This window comes from Marmota flaviventris, chromosome 1 (assembly GCF_047511675.1).
Source record: "Marmota flaviventris isolate mMarFla1 chromosome 1, mMarFla1.hap1, whole genome shotgun sequence".
NCBI classification, from domain to species: Eukaryota; Metazoa; Chordata; class Mammalia; order Rodentia; family Sciuridae; genus Marmota; species Marmota flaviventris.
Window position 1 is genome coordinate 217,549,029 of NC_092498.1, and position 26,922 is coordinate 217,575,950.

Genomic DNA, 26,922 nt, shown 5'->3' on the forward strand with positions numbered 1-26,922 from the left:
CGGTGGCCTGGCTGGGGGGCCTCTGCCACGCGGTCGTTCCTTTGCTCCCGGGTCCCCGACTTGGAGGGAAACGAGCCTCTCTGGCCCGCGCCCCGGCCTGGGGCTGGGAAGGGGGGACGCCGCCCCCTTCCCCCCCCCCCCCCCCCCCGCGACCACTAGGCGGGAGGGCTCCGCTGCCCGTTCCCGGGTCGGGCACCCAGCGCCCCGTCCGTCGCCATGGCCACGCCGCGTGGGGAGGGGCCGGCTGGGCCCAGGGGCGGGGGCGGACCCCAGCGTCCTGCGCCCGCGGACGGGCTCGCTCCCCCGCCCCACTTCCGGCCGGCGCCCCGCCCCTCCGCGCCCCCTCCCCGCCCCGGCCCCGCCCCCAGGCCGAGCTCGCGGGCCGCGGCCTCTCCCGAGTGCTGGCCGCCGCGCTGGGCGGACGGGACGCGGACCCGCTGTGCAGGGCCGGGGAAGGCGGCGCGGGGCTCGGCCGGATCCCGGAGCGGGGTGAGTGCGCCCGGGGCCCCTGCGGCGACGCGGCCCGCGCCAGGCTTTGTCCCCCTCCTCGCCTCCCCAGGCTGCGCAGCAGAGGCGACCCCCGCGTCCCTCCGCCCAGCGCGCGGGCCTGGTTGGCCGCCCTCCGGGGACGGCTCGGCCGCTGCTGCCCCCCGTGCCGGCCCGTTGCTCGCACTTTGGAAAAGTCCAGAGCGTCGGGCTCCGCGCCCCTCCCCCGCTGGCCCCCTGCCCGGCCGCCTCCCCCATCTCCCGGGAGAGCCAGGCGCCAGCGGCCAGTCGCTGGGGCGCTCTCGTGGGGACTTGGGCATCCCCCACTGGGAAGGAGGCGACGGGATCCCGGAGGAAGCGCAGGGCTGGGGCCGTGTGCCCGGAGCCTCGCTTAGCCGCCCCCAAACCACAGAAAGTTTTCCTCCCTGTGTTTGTCCCCTCACCCTGGGACTGACCCCGTGCCGCCGGGATTGCAACCAACACCCGAGCACCCCGGCTGGGCCCGCGCCGCCGGGTCTTGATTGCTGGCCCCTTAGGGCCGCCCCCACCTTTCCAGGACGTGCCTGGGCCTCTGCCCGTGCCTTCCCGCTGCTGCCCCTGCCCCCTCCTGCCCCCGCCCTCTCCTGTCCCTGCTCCCTCCTGCCTCTGCCCGCTGCTGCCCCTGCCCTCTCCTGCCTCTGCCCCCTCCTGTCCCTGCGCCCCTTCACCGCCTCAGGAAACCCTTCCCAGAAACCTGGCTCCTGGACTCCAGGTCGGGGACCTTCTGCCCACCCCCAGCCTCCCGGCGCCTGCCACTCACCTGCGCTTTGGGCTCTGTGGCTGCACCGGGGTGAGGAAGTCGCACCCTGCAGCTCCTCGGCCTCCCCTGCCTGCCGGGCCTCCTTGGGACCTCAGTTTCCCCTTGTAAATGGAGGAGTGACGGGTGACCCGCGGTTGGGTCTGGCATGCAGTAGGCGTCTAGTGTGTGCAGAGGCTTTATCAGGTTCTTGGGGAGGAGAGAAGGCTCCCGCTGGGGGAGGACAGCCCTGCGTGGAGCAGACCTCCGAGGGACACACAGGGTGCCAGGGTCCTGGCACCAGGAGGGCTGCCTGAGGGGTGTGGCCACTCAGTGGGACCTAGGACAGACAGCGGGAGGCTGAGGGTTGGTGGGGGCAAGCAGTGCACCCAAGGAACCCTCTGGGGCACAGGGCCCGCAAGTGGCGGCACCTCAGGTAGGCACAGGTGGTGCTGGGCAGAGGCAGGTGGGCAGCACCGGGGCTGCCAGGGGACAGTGGGCTTCGAGGTAGGGAAGGGAGTCCTGGGCTCCTGGGGCTGAGCGGGAAGGGTGAGGAGCCAGCGCCAGCGGGGCGGGGTCAGCACGGGATCCCACGGAGAGGCCCAGAGGCCTGCGGCTGCCGCTGGACACGCAGCAACCTGTGGGAAGAAGTGGCTCCCAGGCTGTGGTCCCTTCCTGAAAGGCCCTGGGCCGGGGAGGGCTGGGGGCTGGCGCGTGCACCCAGACCTGGGCGTCCGAGTTCTCCCTGGAGCCCGCGTGGGCCGGCTGGGGTGGGCAGGTGGGACTCTGCAGGCCTCCCCTCCACGGTGTCCCCTGGTGACCAGCCACCCTCTGCCTCGGTGTCCTCATCTGTCCAGCAGGCGGCCCCTCAGGGCACTGACGTATCTCTCCTCCTGCCCACTCCTGGCCATAGGCACCCTTGGGGACAGCACCCTGAGCCTTCGTGTCCTCATGCGTACAGGCCGATGGTCACCTTGGTACCGAGGAGCGTGGGCCCTGCCCTGAGTCTGGGGGGCACTTTGGCCCAGGAGGGGGGCCAGGCCAGCAGCCCTGTCCACCAGTGCTGCCGGGCTCCCGGGGTGGGTGCCTCACTGGCCATGGTGACCAGGCCCTGTTCGGCTGCCCCTTGAGCGGCCCGGACACCCAGGGAGGCTAAAGGCCCTGGAGGCTCTGAGGTCCAGGAGCTGGCAGCTGAGGGGCGGGTGCTGCGCTGGCCTGGGGTCCCTCCCGGGCGCCCTTGCCTTGCCTGCCCTGGTCCCTTCTGGCTTCCAGCTGGGGGGAGTCCCCGGGGTCCCCACTGAGTCCGGGCTCTGTAGGACGGGGAGACCTGTGGCTACAGTCAGCGCTGGGAGGGGCACCCAGTGTGTCCTCAGGCCCGAGGCCACCGGCTGCGGGTGACACAGCGGCTCTTGTGCGCCAGCTCTGGCTCACAATCGCCCTTTCATGCTCCCTGGACCGCGTGGGCGCACAAAGCCGCTCCACCATCGCGTGACCCGGCGCCTGGGTGGGACGGGTGCCCATCACTCCTCACGCACAGCACAGGAGACCCCAGCGGTGGCCCAGGACTCGCCTAGATCCACACGTGGGACACCCCAGCTGGGAGCCTTGGGGGCTCTGCTCCCTGGAGTCTGTCCCCCGGGGGGGGGATGGGCCCCACCTCCTGCTGCAGCTGGGCGGCTGCTTGCTCCCCCCTGCCCTGGGTTTGCTCTTGAAGAACCAGGTGGGGACCAGGACCGGGGACTGTGCTCAGGCTCCTTCTGTCCACCGGCCTGGTCCCCGCCGGCTGGGAGCACGTGTGACTGCGGTCTGACTGTGTGCTCTGTCTCTGCAGCCTGGCTGCGTGCGTGGGGGATGCGATTCTGCTCACGTGGTCTGGGCAAGGAGGATGTGGTCTGTGGCCGCGAGGGCCTGTGGGCTGACTGTGTGCTGCCGGGCGTCCACATCTGCCTGGGGTGTGCATATCCTCGTCTGTCACCTATGTCACCTGTCTACCTGTGGCCCATGGAGTCCTTTGGCCAAGTGTCTGGCCGTGTGTTTCTGTGCAGCTGATGTGATTGGGTCAATGGTCTCACTGTGCGCACAGTGTGGCAGGTGGCCTGCCTCAGGGTGACCTTGCATGGGAACCTCGTCTGACCTGGCGTGGCTGAGGTCTGAATTTGTGCACATTGGCATTTGTGGTCTGACTGTGTGCAAGTGTATCAGGCTGGGTGTGCTTGTCCCCACCTGTCACCTATGTCACCTGGATGCACGTGTCTGTCTGCCATCTCGTTGTCTGCTGTCTTTGTGTGCCTGTGGCCTGACTGCGTGCATGCCAGTGACTTCTGTGGCGGGATGTGCGTGTGCTGAACACCCCAGCCGTCCCTGTCCCACCCTGGCTTCTCCATTCCACACCCTGGCCGTGACCCGGGCACTGTGGGCCAGCCTTCCCCTGGGACCGCCCCAGGGCCGGCCAAGGTAACCGCAGCAGGGTATTTTGGGAGCCGAATCACAGGGCTGCTCCGTCATTATGTGGTCCTGGTTCCTGTGCCGCGGCCTGGACCCGCCCGGGGCCTGGCCTGGCGGGGTGCGGGGCGCATGGCCGTGAGGGCCTTGCCCTGACCCTGGCCAGGGTGGACACAGGTGGGAGTGGCAGAGCGCGCTCCAGGGCTGGCGGGTGGAGAGTGGCCCGCTGCCCTGCGAGGACAGGTCCCTGCAGGAGCAGCAGTGGCCTGGCGCAGGTGGCCTTGGCCTTGGGGCGCAGAGGGCTTCCCAGGACGCAGGGCCCTGGGTGAGGTGGGGGTGGATGGGCCGAGTCCTGGGCCGAGCCGAGGCCCTGCAGGTTGGGAGTCCAAGGTGAGGGCATCGTGGACACGGTGTCCCCAGAGCGCCGTCTCCCCGCGTCTCGAACCCGGTGTGCTGTGACGGTCCCCGAGCTGCTCCCTCACGGCCCCTCTGTTGTCTCCACAGACGCTGCCCAGCTGACGCTCGGCTGGAGGCCGCTCTCTGAGGGACCAGGCCGTCCCTGCCCTGGGCGGAGGGCCGAGGTCGCTGCCCAGCATGGCGCCCGCCTGGGGTCCCGGCCCGTCTGTGGTGGCCGCCACAGGGCTCCTGCTGGCGCTGCTGGCCAGAGGCTGTGCGGCCGAAGGTAAGAGGCTGCCCGTGGAGCGGGCCGTGGCGCGGGGAGGGGTCTGCGCTGTGCTGCCTGGACTCACGGGGACAATGACCACAGTCTGCCGGCCAGCAGGTGACAGGGACATTGGGTTCCCTGGTGCCTGCAGTGCCAGGCCTGTGCTCGCCTGCGTCCTCGGAGCCTCAGGAGACCCTTTGTGATCCCGGAGGAAAAGCGGCCTCCGGGGCGGTGGCACTAAGCTGAGGTCACCCTGAGGAGCCCTGGCATCCGCCAGCGGCCGGAGGAGCGGGGAGGCTCCCGGGAGAGGCCGTGGGCAGGAGCTCGGCATGCGGGCAGTGCCTGCGGACAGGACCGGGGACTGCCAGGGACAGGCCGCGGAGGGGGCTGGCGTGCCTCGGGGACCGGCAGGGCTGGTGTCCAGCTGTGACGGGGGTGCGATGGGCTTTAGGCCCGTGCGGGCCGACGGGGCCCAGGGGCGGGGTCTCTGATGTGCGGGGCCAGGGCAGGACCCTCGGGAAGGGGCCGAGGCTCTGGGTTCGGCTGAGTCTGAACGAGCTCTTCTGCCGCTCGGCCCGGTGGCCTCTGGCCGGTGACTCAGCCCCTCACCTCCCACTTCGGCTCCATCGGGAGGGCTCCCTGCGTCACCCGGTGCCTGGGTTCTGTGACGAGGCCGCGTGGTGAGCCGCTGCCTGCCTCCTAGCGCACAGTAGGCCCGCTCAGCCTCCATCCCCGCACCGATGGGGAAACCGAGGCCCCGCGAGGTCTGGTCATGGCCAGGCCGCGGCGTCCAGAACGTGGTCCCAGCTCTGAGGACTGTCGGCCACAGTGGCCTGGTCACACAGGAGCTGGGCCGGTCCCCGGGTCGGCGGGGAGTCGGGCTGCGGTGCCGGACCCCTGGCGTGCGAGTGCTGCAGGCAGGCTGGCGCTGGCGTCCCTGCCGGGTCTTGTCTTGAGCGTGTGCCCGGGGCTGTTTGAGGCGAGGGGCCAGGTGAACTTGGCAGCCCTTTTGGCAGAAGCCTGGTGACGGGGACGTCTGAGGCCGAGGCTGTGGGTGAGGCCGAGGGGTGGCTGGGGAAGACCCCAGAGAGGAGGTGGCGCCGAGGAGCCGAGGGGTGTGCCTCTGGGCACCTGGAGGAGCGGAGCCCAGGCAGAGGGCACAGCCTGAGGAGGCCCTGGGCAGGGGCAGGCCTGGCCTCTGGGGTGGAGCAGGGCGGAGGAGGAGGGGCCGGCCCTGTGGGCCGGGGAAGGACTTGGCCTTGACCCCTGGGGGCGGGGCCGTGGGGGCGAGGGGCCTGGCTCTCGTGCTCTCAGGTGTCCTCTGGTCGCTGCAGGGAGGACGGGCTGGGGCGGCCCCTGTCCAGGTGAGGGGAGGGTGGTGCGCCCCAGGTCACCAGCACCTGTCGCATCTTGGACGGCCCCGGGGCTGCTGCTGCCCTGGACTCCAGCCCAGGCCCAGAGCCCTGGACCAGGAGTGGGTCTGCTCAGTAGGGGCCCAGCAGGGACCGTGGGCCGGACCCGCCTGGCAGCATCAGGAAGTGCTGGGGGGTCCCTGGGGACCTGTGGGGCAGGGCTGCCGCAGCTGCTGCGTTCCCAGGGGCCAAGGGGGGGGGGTCTCTGCAGTGGGAACGGGCCCTGGCCCTGGCCTTCCCAGGATGCCGCGGGCCAGTCCTGGCGCGGAGGCAGGGTGGGTCGCCCGCCCTCACGCCAGAGTATTTTCTGCAGAATCCGAAATGGAAAAACAGAAATCAGGCCAAGCCAGGCCACCGAGGGGCCCCTGCCCAGCCTCCAGAGAGGCCTGGTTTCCTCCCCAGGCCCTGCACTTACTGGAACCCTCCTGTGGACTTTGGCCTCTTTGTCCAAGAGACAGGGACGCCCCCTGCTCAGGGTCGTGCTCAGGGTCGGCGAAGCCCCTTTTACCCAGCAAGCCCCTTCCTGCGGCTCAGGAGCGGGTGGCGAGCTGTGACCCAGGGCGGGCCCTCTCCCCCAGGTGGCCCCAGGCCTGGCCCCTGTGCCCACAGGAGTGGGGGGGGTGGGCCCAGGAGAGATTCCAAGAATCCAGCGGGCCGCGGTGGGCGGGGCCAGCTCTCCAGGGCTGGCCTGGTGCCCAGAGCCCAGAGGTGGGCTGGGAAGGGCATCTGCTCAGCAGGGGGCCTGAGGCCGCGCGGCCCCACTGGCCTAGAGTGAGGGTAGCGGGGCCAGGGTCACCAGGCAGAGAGATCCCCGCCCAGCCCCTAGCCACCCAGCAGTGCCCCAGGGCAGTGCTGGCCGCTGCAGGCCACGGGAGGGCCAGGGCCAGGGCCAGGGCCGAGGGGCAGCCCAGACAAGGGCCGTGTCCCCCCAGGCTGCTGTTGGAGGGTGCAGGGCGTGTCCTGGCTCTGGCCACACAGGCAGCTGGGCACACTAACCCCTCTCTTCAGCCTCACCCACTGTGGTGACTTTCCCTGTGCCCTTGGCTAAGGACACGTGGCTCCGGGTCACCATTCTTGAGGGAAGAAGGAAGGGGCCCAGGCAGGCATCCAGGGAGGGACATGGAGCGAAACATCTGCCCTAATCAGGCTCGAGGCCGGGACCCGGCAGGAACCCGCGATGTGGGCCCAGGGACGGAGACCCAGGGTCAAATCCCAGTGCTTCCCATCTGAGCTCTGACCTCTGCAAGTCCCTAGCACCCGCAGGTCTGTCCAGTGGGATCCACAATCACTGGGCCCGAAGGACACGCAGGAAATGAGTGAGGCTACAGGTGCCTGTACACTGGAGTCTACTGCTTTTCAAGAGAGATGGCTCGTGTAGACACAGAGGTCATACCAACAGGAGCACGGTGTTGGGTGAGGGAGGTGAGACTGGCCCTGCTGAAGCCATGGATGGCAGGAGTTGGGCCTGTGGAGACCCAGAGTTGGAACCTGCAACCTCCTTGAGCTTCTCTGTATTTCTGAAACTTCCCAGAACTTTCTGGAAGGACTCGTGTGGCCCCTGGACTCACTCCACCCAGTCGGGTGAGCTCAGCCCTGGTGCTGCTACAGCGTGGGGGTCCAGCCTCTGTCCTCCACCCGGATTTGACTTACTGAAGACCTTTCCTTTTTTCTTAAATCAGCTCATCTTAAAGACGGTTTATTGTATGCAGTACTTTCAGGTTGTCTTTACGTAGTGCTTCATCCTGGAAAGGCACCCAGCCACGTCCCACCCCGTCCAGCAGCTGACCTGTGTTCACGTGTGCGCACACACACACCCGCTGGCCGCCCGCTCCCTGTCCTTCTCTGTCTCCTGTTTGCTCGCGGATCTCGCCCTGCCCTGCTGGGCCCTGGAAGCCCGACCCCTCCTCAGTCCCCTTTGGTTGGACAGCAGCGTGGCTCCTGAGGGACTTCCCCAGAGCAGGGGGAGGCCCGGGGTCGCTGTAGCTGGGCATGGAGTGACTGAGGGGTCAGGATAAAACCAGTCACTTCAGAGAAACAACGTGGCACCTGGCCCGGGGGCTCCGCAGACCTGGCCAGGCACAGTGCAGACGGGGCCGTGGTCCAGGCGGGGGCTTGGATGGCTCCGGCCCTCCAGCTGGGGTTGCTGGGGAGCAGCCTGGGGTGCGGGGGGGCCTGCAGCCGAGGCCGCGTGGCCGACCAGGGCTGTGCCGGCCTCCGTGCCGGATGGGGTTGGGGAGGCCTGGGCCTCGCCGCCCTCCTCCCGCTCTGAGCCTCCCTGGGCTCCAGGCTCGTGCTGGCCGCGGCCCGGGTCCCTGCCTGCTGCCTCCGTCTCCCGCGGCCCCGCTCCGGATCAGCACGGGACCCCCCTTCTGGGTCTTGTCACGGTCCCTGGGGGTTCAGCTGCCCACCGGGGCCTCCTGGTGCCCTCGGGAGCTGTGGTGGGTGGGAAGGTGCTGGGGCCGTGTGCTCCTGGGCTCCGGGCGCGGCGCCCGCCTAGTGCCAGACCCACTGCAGCCCGCCCTCTCCTTGCCCAACCTAGAGCCACCCAGGTTCATCAAAGAACCCAAGGACCAAATTGGCGTGTCGGGGGGTGTGGCCTCCTTCGTGTGTCAGGCCACCGGCGACCCCAGGCCACGGGTGACCTGGAACAAGAAGGGCAAGAAAGTCAACTCTCAGCGCTTTGAGGTGAGTCGGGGCGCGCCCTCTCTCAACAGGGCCCCACGGCTTGGCCACGGAGGATGTCACAGGCGGGATCCCAGGTGGGGTGACCTGGCTGGGCGGCCTCTCCGAGGTGGCCCCTCCCGGCCTCGTGGCCCCACCTGGGGGCCCTGCCAGGCTCCGGTGGTCTGCCACCCGTGCTGTGTGCCCTGAGCAAGGTCCTGCCCTCTCTGAGCCCTCGCTCGTGCCAGGCAGTCTGAGCACAGCCTGCAGTTAGACCAGCATGCCTTCCCAGGCACACGCCTGCCACACGCAGTGCAGGCCGGTCCCTTCTCCCGGGTGTCCAGGCCTGGGTCTGCCCACCGCGTGCCCACCTGGATGCCCGCACAGGTGCACACAGCCTGGGACCATGGGGTGACCCCCTTTCCCCCCCGCCCAGCTGGACGGGCCCTGCCCACCCTGGCCGCGGCTCACCCTGTCCTCTCCGCTGCCCACACAGACCATCGAGTTTGACGAAAGTTCGGGGGCCGTGCTGAGAATCCAGCCGCTGCGGACGCCCCGCGACGAGAACGTGTACGAGTGTGTGGCCCAGAACCCGGTGGGGGAGGTCACCGTGCACGCCAAGCTCACCGTCCTCCGAGGTACTGGGCTCCCGGGGCAGGTGGCCAGCAGCTGGGCTCTGGGCTTGGGGAGGGACACCTAGGAGTCCCTGGAAGTGACGCCAGCCTGCCTGCTTTGGATTCTCTGTGGAGGACTTTGATTTTCCTTCCCCATCCCATAATACTGTGGGGCCCAGGGCCTATGGTTGGGGTCTGTTCAGCCTTTTTGGGAGAGGGGCACTGAGGGACTGATGTCACTTCACTGTGCTCTTCTGATGACAAGAGGCAGCTCCAACTCAAACCAGTTCAAGCACAAATGAGAATTAATACGTTTGTGGGGAAAAAAAAGTCTGTGGCGGATTCTGTCTGGCTTCAGGTTCAGCTGGATCCAGGGGTTCATTCAGGGTTCTCAGGGCTCAGCCTCTCTGCCTCCTGGCTCTGTTTTCTTCTGAACTGACTTTATCCTTGGCGAGACTCCTCACCCCGGTTAACCTGGGTCACCACACGCCCTCCCAGCTAATCGCTGCAGCTTAGGAGCAACGAACTATCTGATTGGCTTGACAGCGCCCCAGAGCCACAGGTGATCGGCTCCCAGAGATGGTTTAGTCATGGAGTTCCCCCAAAGAATGAAGGCTGAGTAGATGCGGGGCCAGCCCCTGCCACTTGGCATGCACACGGCCCATGAGCCATCTCCTGGTTTAGCTCAAATGGGTTGGCGTCCACCAAGAAGTTTTCTCATCACCCAGGCAGCTGTCCCACACCCCAGGCAGCTGCCACCCTCTGTACCACACTGGGTTTCAGCCCTGAGCCAGCCTCCTGCATCTAGGTCTCTAGAGACAATCACTCTGCAGCTGTGTGACCTTGGGCGAGTTAATGAGCCTCTCTGAGCTGCAGTTTCGGTCTCTGTCCAGTAGGGTAATGTGTGTCTAGCACCAGCGGTTGTTCCATGACCCAGATGAGAGGGTGTTACAGGAGGCCACAGTGCCACCACGGACAGTTAGCGTTTTCATCGCCAGCTTTAACAGGACGATTGCCACCCGCCCGTCTGCAGCCCTCAGGCGATGGGTTCAGCCGTGGGTTGGAGCCATGGCACGTCCCAGCCACGGGCGTGAGCCACAGGCAGCTCTCAGCTGAGGGTGGCTCCCTGCGGGGACTCTTCTGTGGTCTGCCAGGGCGGCGGGCGAGGTGGCATCCCTGGGCCCCTGGAGCCCCTGAGCGGGCAGACAGGCTGCTGTCAGGGAGGATTGCACAGAGGCCCGCTCGGTGCCCAGCCGACCCCCTCTGGAGGCTCCTGCCCCTCTCCTAAGGGGGCCCGGGCTTGGTCTGCCCCGTCGCTGGGCCTGGCCGCGAGGGGGCCCTCCCAGGGTGTTTTCGGGTGACCTTTCCCAGCCAGAGGCAGCCCCTGGCTCTGGACAGCTCAGCCCTGGGCTGCCCTGTGGCCCCCGTCCAGGCCCGCCCCCAGCTGAGCCACAGCCCCTCCGGGTCGGCAGGGCCATCCCTGTGCCCCTTCCTCCCTCCCGCGCCTTCGCCGTTGTGTTGATCAACCTCCCAGGAGCCGCCTGGTGCGGGCCAACGGGTCTGTTTAATCCCGGGACCCAGCAGGGCTGGGTGCACACGGATGGGGGTGCTCACCCGGAGCAGCGCCCGTGGCTGGCGCCCAGCGGGACACCCCGGGAGCCTGCGGGCAGGCAGCGGGTGCCCACAGGGAACCTGAGAGGCTGCTGCTTAGCCTGAGCCTCGGTGATGTCATCAGCAACCAATCAGAGCTGCCCGTGAGGCCGCCCCGCCCCCCACGGGACCAGGACGGATGGGTGGGGCCCAGACCCCCGGGGACAGACCCCCACCAGACCCCAACCGCTCAGGCCCCGTGGGTGCAGCCCCGGCTCCTCGCCCTCCCCCATCCTGCTGTGGCCCTGGCTTCCCCACCCCCACGACACAGGCGCGGGCCCGAGGAGGGCACGGTGTCCTCTGCCCACAGCAGCTGGACCCGGGACAGGAGCTTCTCTCCTTCTCTGTCCCCAGCCACTCCCTTCACTGTGCCCTGTGCCCTTTCTGGACATTTTTAAGCAAATACGTGGGTGTCCGTTATGGGCCCTGGGCAGCTGGGCCCTGCAGGAGGGGGCTTCACAGAGAGGAAGTCGCAGCCAGACCCCTCGCCCTGTGGTCCCAGCGGGAGCCCTGCCACCGATGGCCGGGAAGGGCGGCCGTCTGACCCCGGGTTTGCCGCCGGCGGCCGTGCGCTGGTCAGCGTCGCAAGCCTCCCTGGACCTCACCTGCCTGGGGCCGGGGCACCCTTCCTGCTGGACACGACAGGTGTCCCAGAGCTGTGTCACCCTGTGGGGGACAGTTGGCCAAGCCCGCGGTCCTCCCACTGCGGCGGGTACCCGGTTCAGAGGAGGTGGTGGCTCTGCCGGCTGCCGGCGCCTCCTCTCACCCTCCGCCTCCCTCCTCAGAGGACCAGCTGCCCCCCGGCTTCCCCAACATCGACATGGGCCCCCAGCTGAAGGTCGTGGAGCGGACCCGCACGGCCACCATGCTCTGTGCTGCCAGCGGCAACCCTGACCCCGAGATCACCTGGTTCAAGGACTTCCTGCCTGTGGACCCCAGCGCCAGCAACGGGCGCATCAAGCAGCTGCGATCTGGTGAGCACGGTGCCCACGGGGCGTGGGGCCGCGGGGCCGCGGGAGGGGCATTTCTAGGGCCGTCTGTGCAGGGGTGGCCAGCAGGAGGGTGGCCCCCGTGGGCGAGGGGGTGGCTCTAGAGAGCAGGGAGTGTCTCCAGACTCAGTGCTGACCGTGTGGAGGCGCAGAGCACGTGGGCAGTGGACCCAGAGGAGTGGAAACCGGGGCAGCCCTGGGCACAGACAGGCAGAGGTGGCAGCGGGCCCTGGAGGCCGTCTGCCTGGGTGCGTGATGGGAGGGCAGGTGGCAGGTGGCGCCGGGAGTCTGCAGAGGCCGAGGACCCTGGACGGCTGCCCAGGGCCCCGGCAGTTGGGGACAGGGGATGGTGTTTCAGGGGCCGAGGCAGTGGGTGTCTCCAGGGGGTCGGGGCCAGACCCAGAGGGCATCGGGAGCCACGAGGACCCGGGATGCCCCCGGCACCGAGGCGGCAGGGCCTGTGGGCACAGCCGAGCAGGGCGTACCCTGGGCTGAGCACTGGCCGGCCAGCTGGGCGGAGGTGCCACCCGAGCCTCCCCCCTCCACCCCCCACGCCCGCACCTGTCGGCCGGTTTGGCTGTGTGTGTCCTGTCCGTTGTCCCTGCTCTGTGTCCTGTCTGTGTCCAGCCCCTGGTGCTGGCCCGACCTCCTCCCCGCGTGGCACACGAGGTCCCTCCGCCTTCCCCAGCGGGTCTTTCCCACCAGCCTCTCCCGTGGCGCCCGACGGTGGCCTGGGCACCACCTCCACCGTACCCCCTGCTGCCCTCGCTTGGGGACACGCGTGTGACGGCCACAGTGCACGCGCGTCTGGGCTGAGGCTGGCGTTCCAGGGTCGGAGAGCCTGGGGCTCCTGCGGGTCCCTGTGCCCGCGCCCGCCCTGCAGCTCAGCCCAGCACCGGCGGGCAGGGGCCAGCTCGGGGTCGGCTCCACGTCGCCCTCCCCAGCCTCAGTTTCCCCGCGAGAGGTGCCCACCCCGTCCAGGGGTGCCCAGCACGTTCTCCGCCCCACAGACGCAGGCTGCGCGTCAGCCGTGACCAGGGCTGTCACCCTGACCCCCCGGCCTCCTGGGCCGGCAGCACCCTTAACGGTCTCTTCTCTTCTCTTGTCCCCTAACGTTCAGAGACCTTTGGTAAGTCTGACCCCGCCAGCAACTAACGCCTCTGGTCCCCACCCTCCCAGACTAACAGCCACCGTGACAGTAACCGACCCACGTGTGTGGCATGTTCACTAACCCGACTCCCACGGCCACCCCTCCCAGCCGGTGCCAGGGCCGCAGAGACCGGCCCCGGAGGAAAAGAGGAAAAGGAGGGCTGGGCCGCGGCCTCAGAGCGGGCAGCGGGCCCTGGGGTCTCCGGCCCCGCTGCCCTACGGGTCCCAATGGAAAGCCCTCGATGGCAGGCCTGGGGCTGGGCTGACCTCTCCCAGCCGGGCCGGCTCAGGTCCTCGTCACCCTCCGCTCCCAGCCCCAGCTGAGCACTCTGGGCTCATTGTCACTGAGGTGAGAGTGGCCGACCCGGGACAGCGGAGGTCCGCCTCCGTCTTCCCCGCGAGGGGAGCAGGCCCCCGGGGATTGCTGAGAGACCTGCCCTTTCTACTCAGGTGCTGGCCATGACAGCTTGGCCATCGCGGGGGCCGGGTTCTCTAGTCCGGTTCCTACCATGGTCACCCGAGCGCAGTGAGACCGTGAAGCAGGAGCCTGTGGGTCCCCTCCAGCTCCCGTGGCCTGGCCTCCTCGGGAATGCGGAGAGCGGCCCTAGAGGGCTGGCGCTCCCAGAAGAGAAGGTGGGCCCCCAGCCGGTCACCTCCTCTGCCTCAGGGGCCTGAGGTTCCCCGGCTCCCCGCTGGCCCGGCCCTGGCCGCTGTACCATGACCCAGGCCAGGGGAGAGCTGCCCTCGGGTGCCCGTCCGGCTGCTCAGGACGGCCGCTCTGCCTTGGTCTGAGGCCTTCTGGGCCCGGTTGTCTCCTGTGGCCTGCTGTTGTCACAGGGGGCTGGGCTACCCAGGGAAGAAGAGCAGAACTGTGAGGTCCAATCTGGGTCCCCAGGTGTCCCCTCTGCGGCCCGCCCTTTCCTCTTTTCCTCTGGGAGCTGGACAGGCCCTGTCCCCCGTCCCGGCTCCTCCTGCCCTCCTACCCGTCTGTGACCTCCCTGAGCTGCTTCCACGCCCAGCCCCGGGGCACTAACCCCTGCTGTCCCCGTCTCTAACAAGACCCGAGACCCCTTGCTCCCCTCCCCGTCCTTCCCCGTCCAGACTCAGGGCTTGAAGCAGCCCCTTGCTGGGCCCCAGAAGGAGAGAAGGGGGTCGGGGCCTCCTCCCTCCCCCAGGGCAGGCCACTCCCCTGCCCACCTGTCCTGCAGCCAGGCCTCCTGGGTCTCCAGGCCCCGGCTGGCCGGCCTCCCCCGGCCCCTGGCCCCTCCTGACATTTGCCTGGTCTCTCTTCCCTTGCAGAGAGCACTCCGATCCGAGGTAAGAGGCCCGCTCCCGCCACCCTGCCCAGGTTCCGGGGCCCCCCAGGTCCCCACTCCCACCACCCTGCAGTGTCCTCCTGTCTCTGTGTCTGTCTGTGGCCGGGCGAGTGTGCAAGTGGGTGGCCACCTGCTGGGAGGAGGGGCGGCACCTCCTCGCCACCCAGGGCCCTGGCAAAGCCCCTCTGAGGTCAGCTGCAGAGCAGCCTCTGGATGTGACCATCTGGGGTGTCCAGCCTGAGGGAGCTGAGGCAGGCACTGTCAAAGGCCAAGATGGACTCTGGGCCCTCCCTCAGCGCTGCCTCAGAGGCGACTCCGTAGGCCTGGGTGGAAGCCTAGGAAGAATGCTGTGTGACCTAGGGCAGGCTCCCTGCCCTCTCTGGGCCTCACAGTGATCTCCACTGCCCGTTACCCCAGAGTCTGAGGTCGGGGAAGAACATAGGTATTTGTTCTGTAGGGGCAGAGCCTCTATCTGCTGTCCCCAAAGAGGACCTCCCTGTCTGGGGTCCATGCCACTTCTTAGGACAACCGTAAACAGCTCTGGTTTGGGACTCCTGGTGCCACGGGTTCTGATGAAGCTCACAGCTCTAACACCGCAGGACCCTCTCTCGCCTTCCTTAACTCGCGGCCAGCGGGCCCTTGGGTCCAGGCTGTGACCCATATGCCCTAATGTACCTTCACGGAGTTTAGTTCTTACCAAACGGAGGCCCGTGGACCCCCGTGTCTCATGGGGTGTTGGTGAGCGTGTGTCCTGTGAAGGCCTGGGCTCTGGACACACGGCCTCACTGTGACATGGGGACACGTTCCCGGCTCAGGCTCCCCCAGCCCTGGGGGGGTCTCGGCCTCCTGTTCACTAACTCCGATCACCGACTTAGTCTGTGACTTCAGCGACTCCTTAAAACGTGGGTAGAAGTGCAGTCTCGTCAGGGCCTGTGACCTCCAACACAGCGAGGGGACGGCACGTGCCGCTGGGCACCGAGACCTGGCCTCAGTGCCTGCCATCTCAGGCGTCTCTGTCCGCTCATGACCAGCCCATGCCCAGGTCCGGGCCTGTGGTTCTGGCCTCACTGGGCCACCCAACCCCAGGTCAGCTGTGAGGGTAGCGGCCTCTGTCGGTCGACCTCTGCAGCCCCGCTTGACCGGGCCTCGGGGCTGGGCCCACAGTGTCAGACACACCGAAGGGGCACCAGGACCTTGGGTCCCGGCGCCTGGTGTCCATGGGTCCGTGTGTCCAGTCGCTCATTTGGAGGACTTGGGTGCCGGGAGGCCTGGCCCCTGTGCAGTGTCCAGACAGTGGCTCTGGTCCAGACTCTGAGGCCAAGCATGCTTGGTGCGCCCTGTCCTGGTGGCTTTACCTCAGCCATCGTGAGGCGACACTGCCTCCGCGTGCTCACAGGCACCCGGGTGTGGAGACCCCTATTCCACACGCACTGGGGGACGCGGACCCGCGGGTTGGCCTCGTGGGCACTGTCGAGCGGCTCCGGCCTCCCGGGTTCGCCGTTGGCCTCTGTTGGCCCTGAGACCTGGGACTGGGTGGCGAGGAGCTGAGGGCCGGCCCCACCCGTTTCCCTGAGAGCATCGCGCAGTGCTGTCTCACGTCCACCCCAGCAACATGGCCGCCTGCTGCCCGTCTGGGGGCTGGGCCTGGCAGCGTGGCCCCGTGGGCAGCTCCTTTTCAGCGAGAGCGGAGGATTTGCCGGGCACCCTGGGGCGTCCAGCCAGTCCAGCAAGGGCGAGGCCCGGTGGGGTCCGGCCGGGTGGGGTCCGGCGGGCCTTCAGTCCCGCCTTGTGTCGTCACCCTGTCCAGCTGGGCCAGCGCCAGAGACAGGCCGGCCGGGACTCAGGATGGCCTCCCAGCGCGGCCGGCCCCCCTCAGTGGCCAGTTGTCCCTCTCCCCGCAGGGGCCTTGCAGATCGAGAGCAGCGAGGAGACCGACCAGGGCAAGTACGAGTGCGTGGCCACCAACAGCGCGGGCGTGCGCTACTCCTCGCCCGCCAACCTCTACGTGCGAGGTAGGGAGCGCGGCACCCAGGTCCCCGCAGGGCCCCGCCTCCGGCTCCCCCACCCGCAGACCCGCAGGCGCCCTCCCCAGCCGGGGGACGGGACTGGCGGCCTCCCTCTCTGGACCTCGGCTCCTGGCCTGGGCAGCAGGCGGCTTTCGTCCTGCCCCTGGCCGTGAGAACGCCCGCCCTGGGCAGCGGACGGGCACGAGCGGGCGGGGGAGGGGTAGTCTTGGGCCGCAGGGTGGGGGAGCCCCGGGCCTCCGCCCTGTCCCCGCCGCCCCCGGTGGCTTCTGTGGTGTGTGGTGCCCCGTGTCGTGTGCTGGCTGTGCTTCTCCGACTGTGGCCTCGTGGTCCCGCTTCACTGCCCGCCCCGCCCCGCGCCCTCCTCGGAGCTGGGGTCCAGGCCGCCCTGCTGGCCCAGCGCGCTCGCGCCCACAGCCGAGACCCGCAGGGCGCTCACGCTCGGGCCAGCGGGAGGACCGGGCCTGGCAGGCACACTCGCGGGCTTGGTGGCCCCCTCGGGCCAGGCAGGCACGGCACCCAGCGAAGCTATGGGTCCCGGATACCCGGGGTCCCTGTCCCAGGGGCTCCCCCACCTCCACCTCGAGCGCCTCAGGTGCCTGGGGGCTCCCATGGGGCCGGATGACTCTGCCGACCCCTCGTCTCTATCAGGATCCTGGGTCCTCTCAGAAGCTTTGTCCCCCCCACCTCCGTCCCACTCGGGGCTGGTTCTGACCCGACCCGTGGTAGAAACGGCCTCCACGGCCCGCCTGGCCGCTCTGTGCCAACCGACCTGACCACGCCCTCCCCAAGCTCAGTGACCCACGCGGGGCCCGCCCTCGTCATCTTCCACGCGGGCTGAGCGGTGCCTCCACCCAAGACCCTCGTCCCCTTGTCCAGTGGCCACAGCTCCCGCTGGCCCTGAGGCGACTCCTGGGTCCTGCACCGCGGGTGGCGCGTCCTGTGCGAGGAGCAGGCCTTGCGGGGAGGGGGGTGCGGGCGGGCGGGCGGGCGTCTGATCTGCCACCGCGGCACCCGGTGAGTCTAGCGCGTCCGTGACCCCGATGGACTGGTCCTCATCCTCCTGTGGCTTCCCTGCCAGCACCTGGGGTCCGCAGCCGGTGGGGATGGAGGGCAGTGTAGACGCAGTGGGCGGAGGGGCCCAGGGCCGCATCCCGGGCAGGGCCAGCCGCCCCGGTCTTGCTCGGTCTCAGACTCTCCGACCAGCCTAGGCAGCGCGAGGGAGCAGGCGCCTGTGTCGGGCCCCAGCGGGGAGAAGGAAGCCGTCGCTGTTCTTTTTCTTTTTTAATTTTAGTTTTTTTTTGGTTTAAAGAGAAAACAAACGATGCAGCTTTTCGCCTTGGGAAGTCCTCTTTTACTCTCTGTATTTCCCCTATTTTTTCTCTTCTCCCCATGTCATTGTGTTCCGCATCAACCCCCTTTACATCCCTCAGAGCTTCGAGAAGGTTGGTGTGTTTTTTTTCTTTTTTACTTTCTTTACCCACATTTTTACATTCCGAAAAAACGACACGACACACACTGAGCACAGTAGACACACACAGACACGCACACGCACACGCACAGCCGAGACGCAGAAACGGAGCAGACAGTGGGCACCACCACAGACAGAAAGCCGCCCAGCGACAGCAAACCCAGAAAGACACAGCCTCCGCGCCCAGCCCGGCCGAGGCGGCGCACACATGCGATGCTTGCATTGTGGTCGCTCTGCATCCGTTGGTCATGTCGTTGCTGAGTTCTTGCACCTCGTCGTCATGGTGACGGGCCTGATGCATGCTGGGAGAATGTGAGACTGCATGCCCCGTGGTCTGCCTGGTGCGTCCCGCGCCCTCTGTTGGCGGGCTCCTGTCTCCCGGTCCGTTTCTCTCTCTTTTTGTTTTTTTCTTTTTTTTTTTCTTTTCTTTTCTTTTTTTTTTTTTTCCTAATTTTTTTAAAGTTTTGTTTCATTTTGGGGGAAAAGTCGATCGATTGGTTTTTCCCTGCCGCCCCTCCACCTGCTCCCCTCCCCCAGAGCGACTGTCTGTCCTGTCTTGCTCTGTGCTGTCTGGTGTCTGTCCCTGGCTGAGCTGTTCCGTGGTTGCTCTCCGAACGCATTGTGACTTAAAAGCCAGTGTTCCTGTCCCGACTCTCTCCCAGGAGGGTGGCAGGGGTCCCGCAGCTGAGATGTCAGAGCAGAAAGTGGCCGCCCCGGGAGGGGGTGCAGGGGAAGGGGTGCAGAGGGACAGCGGGCGGCCAGAGCCTGGGCGGACGTGGGGGACGGCAGCCCTCTCTGCCCAGAGCCCGACCAGGGCGGCAGGTGGAGGGAGCTCAGGCAGGTGTCTCCTTGTTCTTCTGCCTCACACGGGGCTGTCCCCACTGCCCCCCCGTCACCAAAGACAAAAAGAAGTGGGAGGTCTCTGCTGAAGGGCAGCGGGAATCGGAGTCCTCCTCCAAACAGCGAAACTTCCAAATAAAGAGAACGGTCACCTTAACGGGGGCTAGTGATCATGGCACAGCCTGCGCGAGCAGTGCATGCCTGGCACGCGGTGCTCGGACGGCAGGATGGCAGCCGGTGTGACGACTTCATCGTCCTGGCTGGCACAGGCCCAGACGCGAGGCAGGGCAGACGGGAGAAGCACCAGGCCTCCGCCTCCCGGCGACGATGGCCCTCTCCTCCTCCCCAGGCTCTGCGCCCAGTCACGGGCGCCTTTGTCTGACCGCACGGCACGGTCACTTTCTGAGTCAGCATCGGAGCTGTGGGGTCCTGGAGAAACCAGGGGCCGAGGACACGGCCTCTCCTCGCCACCCCCACCCCCGTCTCTCCCCCTCCCTCTCCCTCCCCCTTTCCCCCTCCCCCACCTCTCCCTCCCTCCCCCTCCCCTCCCCTCCCTCTCATTCTCTGCCCCATTTCCAAACCTTCAGGGGTGCAGACTCTTCTGCTCCCTCCCCAAGGGAAGGCAAGCCCTGAGTCTCACAGCAGCTCCACTCAGCGGCCACCTCATAGACTCTTGGGTTTCCGCCCAGCCCAGCCCAGCCGGCTGCCCACCGTAGACAGCAGTCCAGGGCAGAGGCCGCCTGCTGGTCCTGCGTTCCTGGCCCTCCTGCCCCTCACCTGCTTTCTCCAGCCTCCCCCTTCCTAGACCCAAGCCGAGCTGGCGGAGGTACCAGGTCCCCGCAGGGACTTCTTTCCCCTCGCTAAGCAGCTGTGACCCCGGCAGACGGGCCCTTGGGGAAGCCCCGCGGTGGGAAGTGGTCTGCCCCCTGCACCAAAGCTAGGTCCCGGTGGACTTCAGCTGAGGGGGCTGAGGGTCTCAGAAGCCACTTGGATTTGGGGACAGTGCAGCCTAGTGGTGACAGTGCCGCACAGGCCCTGGCCTGGACTCTGGCTGCCTCAGATCAGCCTTTCTCTGCCCCTCCCCGGCTGCAAGACCTCGGCTGGCCTTTTGACCCTTGGAGTCCACGTGTCTTCGTCTGAATGATAAAGACCCTAAATGTGCCCAGCTCGCGGGGGTAGGGGGACTCCATGGAGCTGACCCTGTCAGGTGTCCCATGTGGTCAGCCTAGAAGGACACCAGAGGACTGTCATGATACAGTGGAGAGCTCAAGGGAAGAGCTGTCCAGCCGCTCCCTTCCCTGCGAGGCCCCTCAGTGTCCACTCTGTAGAAACTGCTCGGAACGCGTGGGCCAGGAGCTAACGGGGGTCTCTGATCTCATTTCTCACTGGTGCCTTTCCGAGTCCACCCTTGGCCTCATTTCCTGTGGCTCTAGCCCTGTCCCCCAGAGGTCAGTGGCTCCTCCAGGGCCCCAGCCACTTTCCGGAAGTCCAGTCCAGCCCCAGGCGCGACTGGAAGGTGCAGCCAGGTGCCCACAGAGGCACCCGCCCGACTCAGGCTGCCGGACGTGTCCTGCCCTGTTGCCACCCCTGTCCCAGGAGTCCCGGCCCCAGCGGAGCTTCTGACTGATGGCCTCTGGCTCCCGCTGGCCAGAGGTTCAGACTCGCCCTTCTCTTTCTGAAGTTGACCTCTGGGACCCAAAGGGCCAAGGCCACACCCCTGGCCACTTCCCAGTGCACCTGGCGGCCCTGGGCGGGTGGGCAGATGCAGGATGCCCTCCCCGCTGCTGTGCCCTGTGCCTCTTGGGAGCAGTGCCCTAAGGTCAGTCGTGTGCAGGGGCCCAGCCGCACTGCATCTTGGGGAGCAGGACCCTGTTTAATGGCTCTCGGTGCCAGCTGTGGACGTCAGGAGGACATTCCTCCACAGTGGACTTAGGACACCTCCAGTGTTTTGGAGGAGGCCAAAGGGACCGGAATAATCCCCCGCAGAGTCTCGAGTTCCGAGCCGGGTGGCCGGGACGGGCTGTCTGACCAAAGTCGGGGAGTCCAGGTGGCCGGCCGTGGTCCCCCTGTCCTCAGGGGTCAGGTGACTTTTTGAACTAAAGTTCTAGCACCAAGCCCTAGAATTGGTGGACGTGACCTGTAGGTGTCCCTTACTTCCTGTGCCCAAAACAGTGGTGGACACAGACGCAGGGCCCAGGACACCTGTCCTTCCTGCAACACCAAGAGGACCTCGGGTGTCTGCTGGCCGCTCCCCAGGCCCCCGGCTGCCCGCAGCTGGCCATGGCCCACCCTGGCTGACTTCCTCCCGGGCAGGGCTGTTAGAGCAGGATCCAGCCCCTCCTTCACCCTCCCCGGGGAGAGGGGGTCACCCACTGGTCTGGGGCTCAGGAGGGCCCTGCAGGAACACTGTGCTCTGAACCCCGCCTGCTGCCTGCACCCCGCCCTGTGCATCGCTGTCTCCTCTGTGGGGGGGGATGTTAGATTACACCTTGTCATTGGGAAGCCCGAGTCTGCGGCCACAGCGAGGGGGCAAGGTAGTCGGTGGATTGGCAAGGGGGGGGCACAAAGGGGAGAAAGAGAGGGTGACACCCCCCCAAAACCCTGACAATTAAAAAGATACGTGTCCATGGAACAACACGACGTCCTCCTCAAACGCCCACGACTTGCCAAGGCCACTGTCAGCCGTGCTGGGGTCCAGGACCCTCGGGGCCTGCCAGCTGCTGTCTTCGTGGCAGAGGGCGCTGGGGGGCGGGAGGGCGGGCAGGCGGGCGGCAGCGCGAGCACTGCAGGGTGGCGGGGAGGGGCCCAGGCCGGCCACAGGTCTCCGACCCCCGACAGGTGTAATCTAGGCCCCAGCGACCCTGGAGGCTGCCGTCCCTGGGCACCTCTGGGCGTCCCCACCCTCCCACCCGCTACCCGTTTTGGAGTCTGGAGAAACAGCAGAAGTTTCTCTCACCCCAAAACGCCCAGCAGGCCCCGGCGCTGCGGCTCGCTGAACCCTGACGTGGCTGACACTGTGGGGTCCCTCCTAATGCTTCAACCCATCACCTCACTTTTGAGTTTCTTTCCTCCCCTCCTCTGCCCACCCCTGAACCCCACTTTTGCTTTTGAGTTTCTGCCTCTTCCTGCCTGGGGGAGGGTCGTCTCCTGGTTGCTTTGACGGTTTTTGAGTTGTTTTTCCATGTGAATCGGGGTTTGAAGCGACCACCCCCCAACCTGCCACCACCCCACCCCACCCCCGCTGCCCACCCTCCTGACCCCTCGCCCACGCGGGTCCCCCTGCTGGGACCCCCTGGCTACTCGGTGACGAGAAGAGCTGGGACCAGAGCCAGCTGGAGCGTGCTGAGGACCAAGGCTGGTGTGGTCCTTTATAACCCGCCTGGACCCTCCATTCAGGTCGGTAATTGGGGCGGGGGTCCCGCGGGCCTCTCTGTCCCGTGGGCCCCGTGCCCACTGTTCTCTAACCTGCACCTCAAGCTTGCAGCCAGGGGTGGAGAGACGGTGTGGGTGGGTCAGCACCAACCGCGCAGAACACAGTGTCAGCCGCCCTCTGCTGGCCCGGAGGGTGCCCACCGGCTTTTCAAAGCCCCAGGGGAGATCCGGGTCACCCGGTGCCAGTGGGCACGAGATCCTCCGCAAAGTCGTGGCAAACCAGCCTCTTCCTAGAGCCCACCCTCAGAAACAGATGAGGGGGGTGAGCAAGCAGGCGGGCAGCTCCTGGGCGCCCGAGAGGCCTCCACAGCCTCCTGGCAGACCGCTCAGCGGGTGGCCGCTGGCCATGTCGGGGAGTGTGGGCACCGAGCCCTGCTGCTGACAGACCGCCTCGGACGGCCTGTGGTCACGGACCCTCTGGGGCAGGTCTTCCACAGGCTCGAGGCGTGACGGCTTGTCCACTCCAAGTCAGCGTGACAGCCCTGCCGGGGAGTTAAGAGACAATAGTGTGACCAGGGTCTTTTGGACGAGGTGGCAGCCTTTAGATGCTAAAGCTAGATCTCCTGTCCTCGTCCTCACAGTCCCCGTGGGGGAGCCTTTCACTGATGGCCCCTGCACCTTTAGCATGAAGGCTGCAGGATACCGAGGTGTTGTGTCTAGGTGACAGGTCCTCTGCCCTCTTTGGTGTTCCCAGTGGGTAAGGACATACGTTCAAAGACGCTGAGGTGCCAAGAGGGACACCTGGCTGTCACTCTTGCTGCTCACTGTGGTGAGTCAGGCTCACTCTGTGAGGGAAAGGGACCAGGCAGCCTGACTGAGTGCTGGCACAGGGTTCCCTTGCTGGGCCTGTCACCCCCGGAGCCGTTTCCTCATCTGCAAATAGGGCATAAGGACACTTACCTCTTGACGTCATCAGGAAGGACAGAGCAAGGACAAGGGCACCCTCAAGGTTTCCATTTTAAAACTAGCCCCCAACTTGCTGATGCAGAGCACCTGTATCTACCTTCTGCCGCAGGCCTGGCCGAGCGCCTACTGTGTGCTGGGCTCTGGATCGTCCTGGGGGCCTCCTGATGGCCCCCCTTTTACAGATGAGGAAATTGAGGCTGGGGACGGGCGCCTTGCCAAGGCCTGGGGCTCCTTAGCCAGGGAGTGGGACTCTGAGCCTTGAGGATGGGCCTTGGACTTGACTGCAGCCTGAGGCAGGGCGTGACAGGGCCTGGGCGCTGCAGGGAGAGGCCCTCGGGGCCGGGTTGGTTTGCTCCTTTCTGCACGAGGATCCCACCCGTGGCCGCCTTGAACCCCGGGCCGAGGCCCCTGGGTGCCGGGCGGAGGCCAGATCCTGTGTTCTGCCGGGGGCGGGGGGCCCTCCCTGGGAAGCCACAGCCCTCCTCCTTTCAGACCCCGATTTTCAGCCCCCCATTCCATCTCTGCCCTTCTTGCTTTGGGTGCTGTCTGTCTCCGAGGGCTGTTTTCATTTGTTGGATTTTCTCTTTTTTTCTCTTTCCTTTTCGCTTTTGCTCTTATCATTTTGCCCCCGATTCTGTTCTGGACGTGATGCCGTTTCCTGTCCTGGATTATTAGCTCCCCACGCTCATCCCCCATCGTGTTCCGTTTCCATGACAACACAGCCTCGGCATCTCCCACCCACCCCAGCCTCGCTGTGGGTGCCGGCGGCTGGCCTGGACGCTTCCCCGGGCGGCCGGCCCCTTCCCTCCCCCGGCCCTCACTCACCTCCGTCTGTCTGCATGCCCTCTGTCCCCGCCCGCCCCTCCCCAGCGGCACCCCATCCTGTCTCCAGTGTGACTCTGGACTTTTCGTGGGGCTTCTTTTTCCGAAGGGCTGCCAGCTTCCACAGACCCCGCCACGCCCCACAGGGCCCTTCTCGTGCCTCCCGCCTGGATTCAGGAGCAGGTTGGGGTTCCGGGAGGCCGGGGCTGGGGGACAGCTAGGGCTGCTTCCCTTCGTCCTGCGAGACCCTCCTCAGTAGAACAGGCGAGACCTGGAACCCGGCCCAGGGCACAGCCCCAGGAGCCTGCAGCCAGGGCGGGGCCACAGTGGGGATCCCGGGTCCTCCTGGTGGCCCCCCGTTTGGCACCACTACAGAGTCCCTTCCCGCCCGGGCTGGGGACTCACCCAGCAGGCTTCCCTGGGCCCTGGGGATCCCCCGGGTGACACCTTTCCGCCCGAAGCCTCTCCCAGCGGGCCACGTCCCCTCCCACGGTCCAGCACGTGTCCTTCTGTAGCCAAGCCTTTCAAGTTCAGGGGCCCAGAGGCTGCCCCTTTCCTGCCCCAGAATCCCCCAACTTCCGAAAATGGAGCCCCCGAAATGCATCCTGCCGCCTTCGCCCTCCGCGAGGTCCGTAGGGAAGGCGGCACCCCTCTGCTGGGACGCGCACCCAACACGCCCACGGCCCAGCCCAGCTCGCCCCTGGTTGTCGATGATGATGATCATTATATTTCCCTATTTGTGACTCTACCAGGGCCGTGATGTGACAATGTGACCTGTCACATTGGGTCACATCTGCTAGATAAATATGCAGCAGTCAAGTGGGCCCCTCCCCGCTCTCTCTGCCCCCCCCCCCCCCCCCCCCCCCGTCCCCGTCTCTCTCCACTCATCTGCCCACGCTCCGGCCTCCTGAGCCTCTCCTGACCCCTGTGCTCCCCCCTGTCCTTCCTCGCCCCCCTCCTCTCCCACCCCACTCTCTCAACCTACTTTGCATGATGTTTGTGACTTTGAGAGCCGCATCTATCGATGGAAACTTGTCAGACCGACAGAAGCTTTTAGAGGGTTTCTAACCCAAAACCACAAAAATTTCATTAGAGTTTCTCATCTTTCCTCTGGGGAAGGGGGTGGGGTCCCTGTGTCACCAGAAGGGGTCGAGCGTGGGGGCTGAGCTGCCAGGCCCCCTCTGCCTCCGGGCTCCTCTCCTGCAGGACCTTCCCCGTCACCTGGGAACCAGGGGGTGGCGAGTCAGGTTGGCCCAAGCGCCCCTGCCCAGGGTGTCCCGCCGGAGCCCTGCAGGCTCTGCAGAGTGACCGCCCACTCAGGACGCAGGGCCGGTCTCCGGAGCCACGCTGTCAGCAAAGATGAGAAACGGCTGATAAATTTTTGTGTCCATCTCTGTGCTGTGACAGCCACTCTGGTCTGGAACCCTGTGCTCTGAAGTCCAGCTTCGCGTCTCCACTCCGTTCCGATCTCGTTTGTGAAGTTCCCTCCTTTGACGTTTTGGTTTTTTGTGTTGGATTTGGTTTTTGATTTTGGCCTTTGTTTCCTTTTCGTTTGGGGGGTTCCTGGGGGACAAGAGCCTGTCTGTATTTAATGGCTTCCGCTCTTTCCCATCTCTCCTCCCTTTCTCTCTTTCTTCCTCCTTCCGGCTTCTCTCTCTCCTCTGCCGCCTCCCCTCCCCGGCATCTCGGCCGCCGCCACCCCCCAGTCCGCCGCGTGGCCCCCCGCTTCTCCATCTTGCCCACCAGCCACGAGATCATGCCGGGCGGCAACGTGAACATCACCTGTGTGGCCGTGGGCTCGCCCATGCCCTACGTCAAGTGGATGCAGGGGGCCGAGGACCTGACGCCCGAGGACGACATGCCTGTGGGCCGGAACGTGCTGGAGCTCACGGACGTCAAGGACTCGGCCAACTACACGTGTGTGGCCATGTCCAGCCTGGGCGTCATCGAGGCCGTGGCCCAGATCACAGTCAAGTGTAAGCGGGCGCGGGTGGGGCCTCTGGGCCGTGCCTCGGCCTCCTTGCTGGGGTCCTGGAAGGACAGCTCTCCGAGCTGATGTGTATCGACCAAACCGTCACGCGTCACTTAATGACGGGGACCATGCAGCGTTGGCCACTGTCCTTCATGTGGGGACTGACATAGACAGCGTACACTCATCACTGGACACGGCCTCCAAGGCCAACAGGAGGCCTGGTAGACCCAGTGCTGCGTCGTCCTGGCCACGAGGAGGCTGAGGTGGGAGGATGGCAGGTTCCAGGCCAGCTCGGGCCACTTGGCCACACTGTCTCCAGGTGAGATGGACAGGGCCGGGCATGGCTCAAGGGCAGAGCGCTCACCAGACGTGCATGGGCCCTGGGTCCCATCCCAAGTGCCACAAAAGGAAAAAACGGCCACCGTAGACATGTGACGCTAGAGGCTGCCTCTGGAGGCGGGAGACTGCACAGGTCCTCCTGCGAGGTGCTGCGGGGGCAGGAAGTGCCACGTGGCAGGCAGGGAGCCACGGCGGCTGCTCATCCACAGCTCTGGTGCCGCAGGCTGCCACCGCACCCTGCCACACGCTCAGGCGCGGAGCAGGGGTTTGCTTGTAGAAGCAGAGGCAGGCGGGGGACAGGTGGCCGTGGCTACGGGGTCTCCACTCGTGTCCATGACTGTGGCTCATCCCGAGCCCACAGAGCCAGGCAGCAGTGACCTAGGGTCATTAGGACGGTCACAGGGTCCACAGTGCCCTTCAGACCTCCTCGTGATGGACTCATCTCCCGGAACGTGAGGGAAGAGCATGTCTCAGTGGAAAGACTGAAAACTGAGGAGGCGTGAGCCAGGCAGGACAAGGGACAGGGTTTGGGGACGGTGGTGCAGCCCGTGCAGACACAGGAGGTCTGGAGAGGAAACGGGTTGTAGGTTATGGAGTGTTCAACCTGTCCGTCAGGGACCAGCCGGCTGCAGCCTGGGGACTGGCAGCCTTTGGGTGACAGCTGCAGAGCAGAGTTGGGAAGGCCCCAGGCCCTGACCCAGGCTGCAGGAAGGCTTTGGTGTCACCTCAGGGTCGGCTGCCGCTGGGCCTGTGGGCTGATGTCTAGGGACAAGTGGGAGAGAGTCAGCTGCGGGGGACACCCAGGCCCTGCTACTGGGACAGAGGTGAAAAGTGGGAGAACTGCGATGTGAAGCGGGCACCGTGCCTCCTGCCAGGCGGAGGAGGGGCGCGGGATGGGCATTCAAGAAAGTGGCCAGGCACAGGAGGGGTGAGGCGGGAGCAGACAAGCCCCGTGGGG

General features: G+C 66.6%; 1 protein-coding gene across 6 annotated transcripts in view; it reads left to right on the forward strand.

Moving 5' to 3' along the window:
- Nucleotides 1-373: 373 nt before the first annotated feature.
- Nucleotides 374-26,922, forward strand: part of Ptprs (protein tyrosine phosphatase receptor type S) — a 54,110-nt gene continuing 27,561 nt past the window's right edge. For all 6 annotated transcript variants that reach the window (XM_071603648.1, XM_027952581.2, XM_071603654.1 and 3 more), the window contains exons 1-7: nt 374-489; nt 4,208-4,385; nt 8,319-8,464; nt 8,937-9,078; nt 11,490-11,678; nt 16,060-16,170; nt 25,360-25,629. In XM_071603648.1, coding sequence (XP_071459749.1) covers nt 4,298-4,385; nt 8,319-8,464; nt 8,937-9,078; nt 11,490-11,678; nt 16,060-16,170; nt 25,360-25,629 — 946 coding nt within the window. In that variant the 5' untranslated portion in view covers nt 374-489; nt 4,208-4,297. The remainder of the gene's footprint in view (nt 490-4,207; nt 4,386-8,318; nt 8,465-8,936; nt 9,079-11,489; nt 11,679-16,059; nt 16,171-25,359; nt 25,630-26,922) is intronic.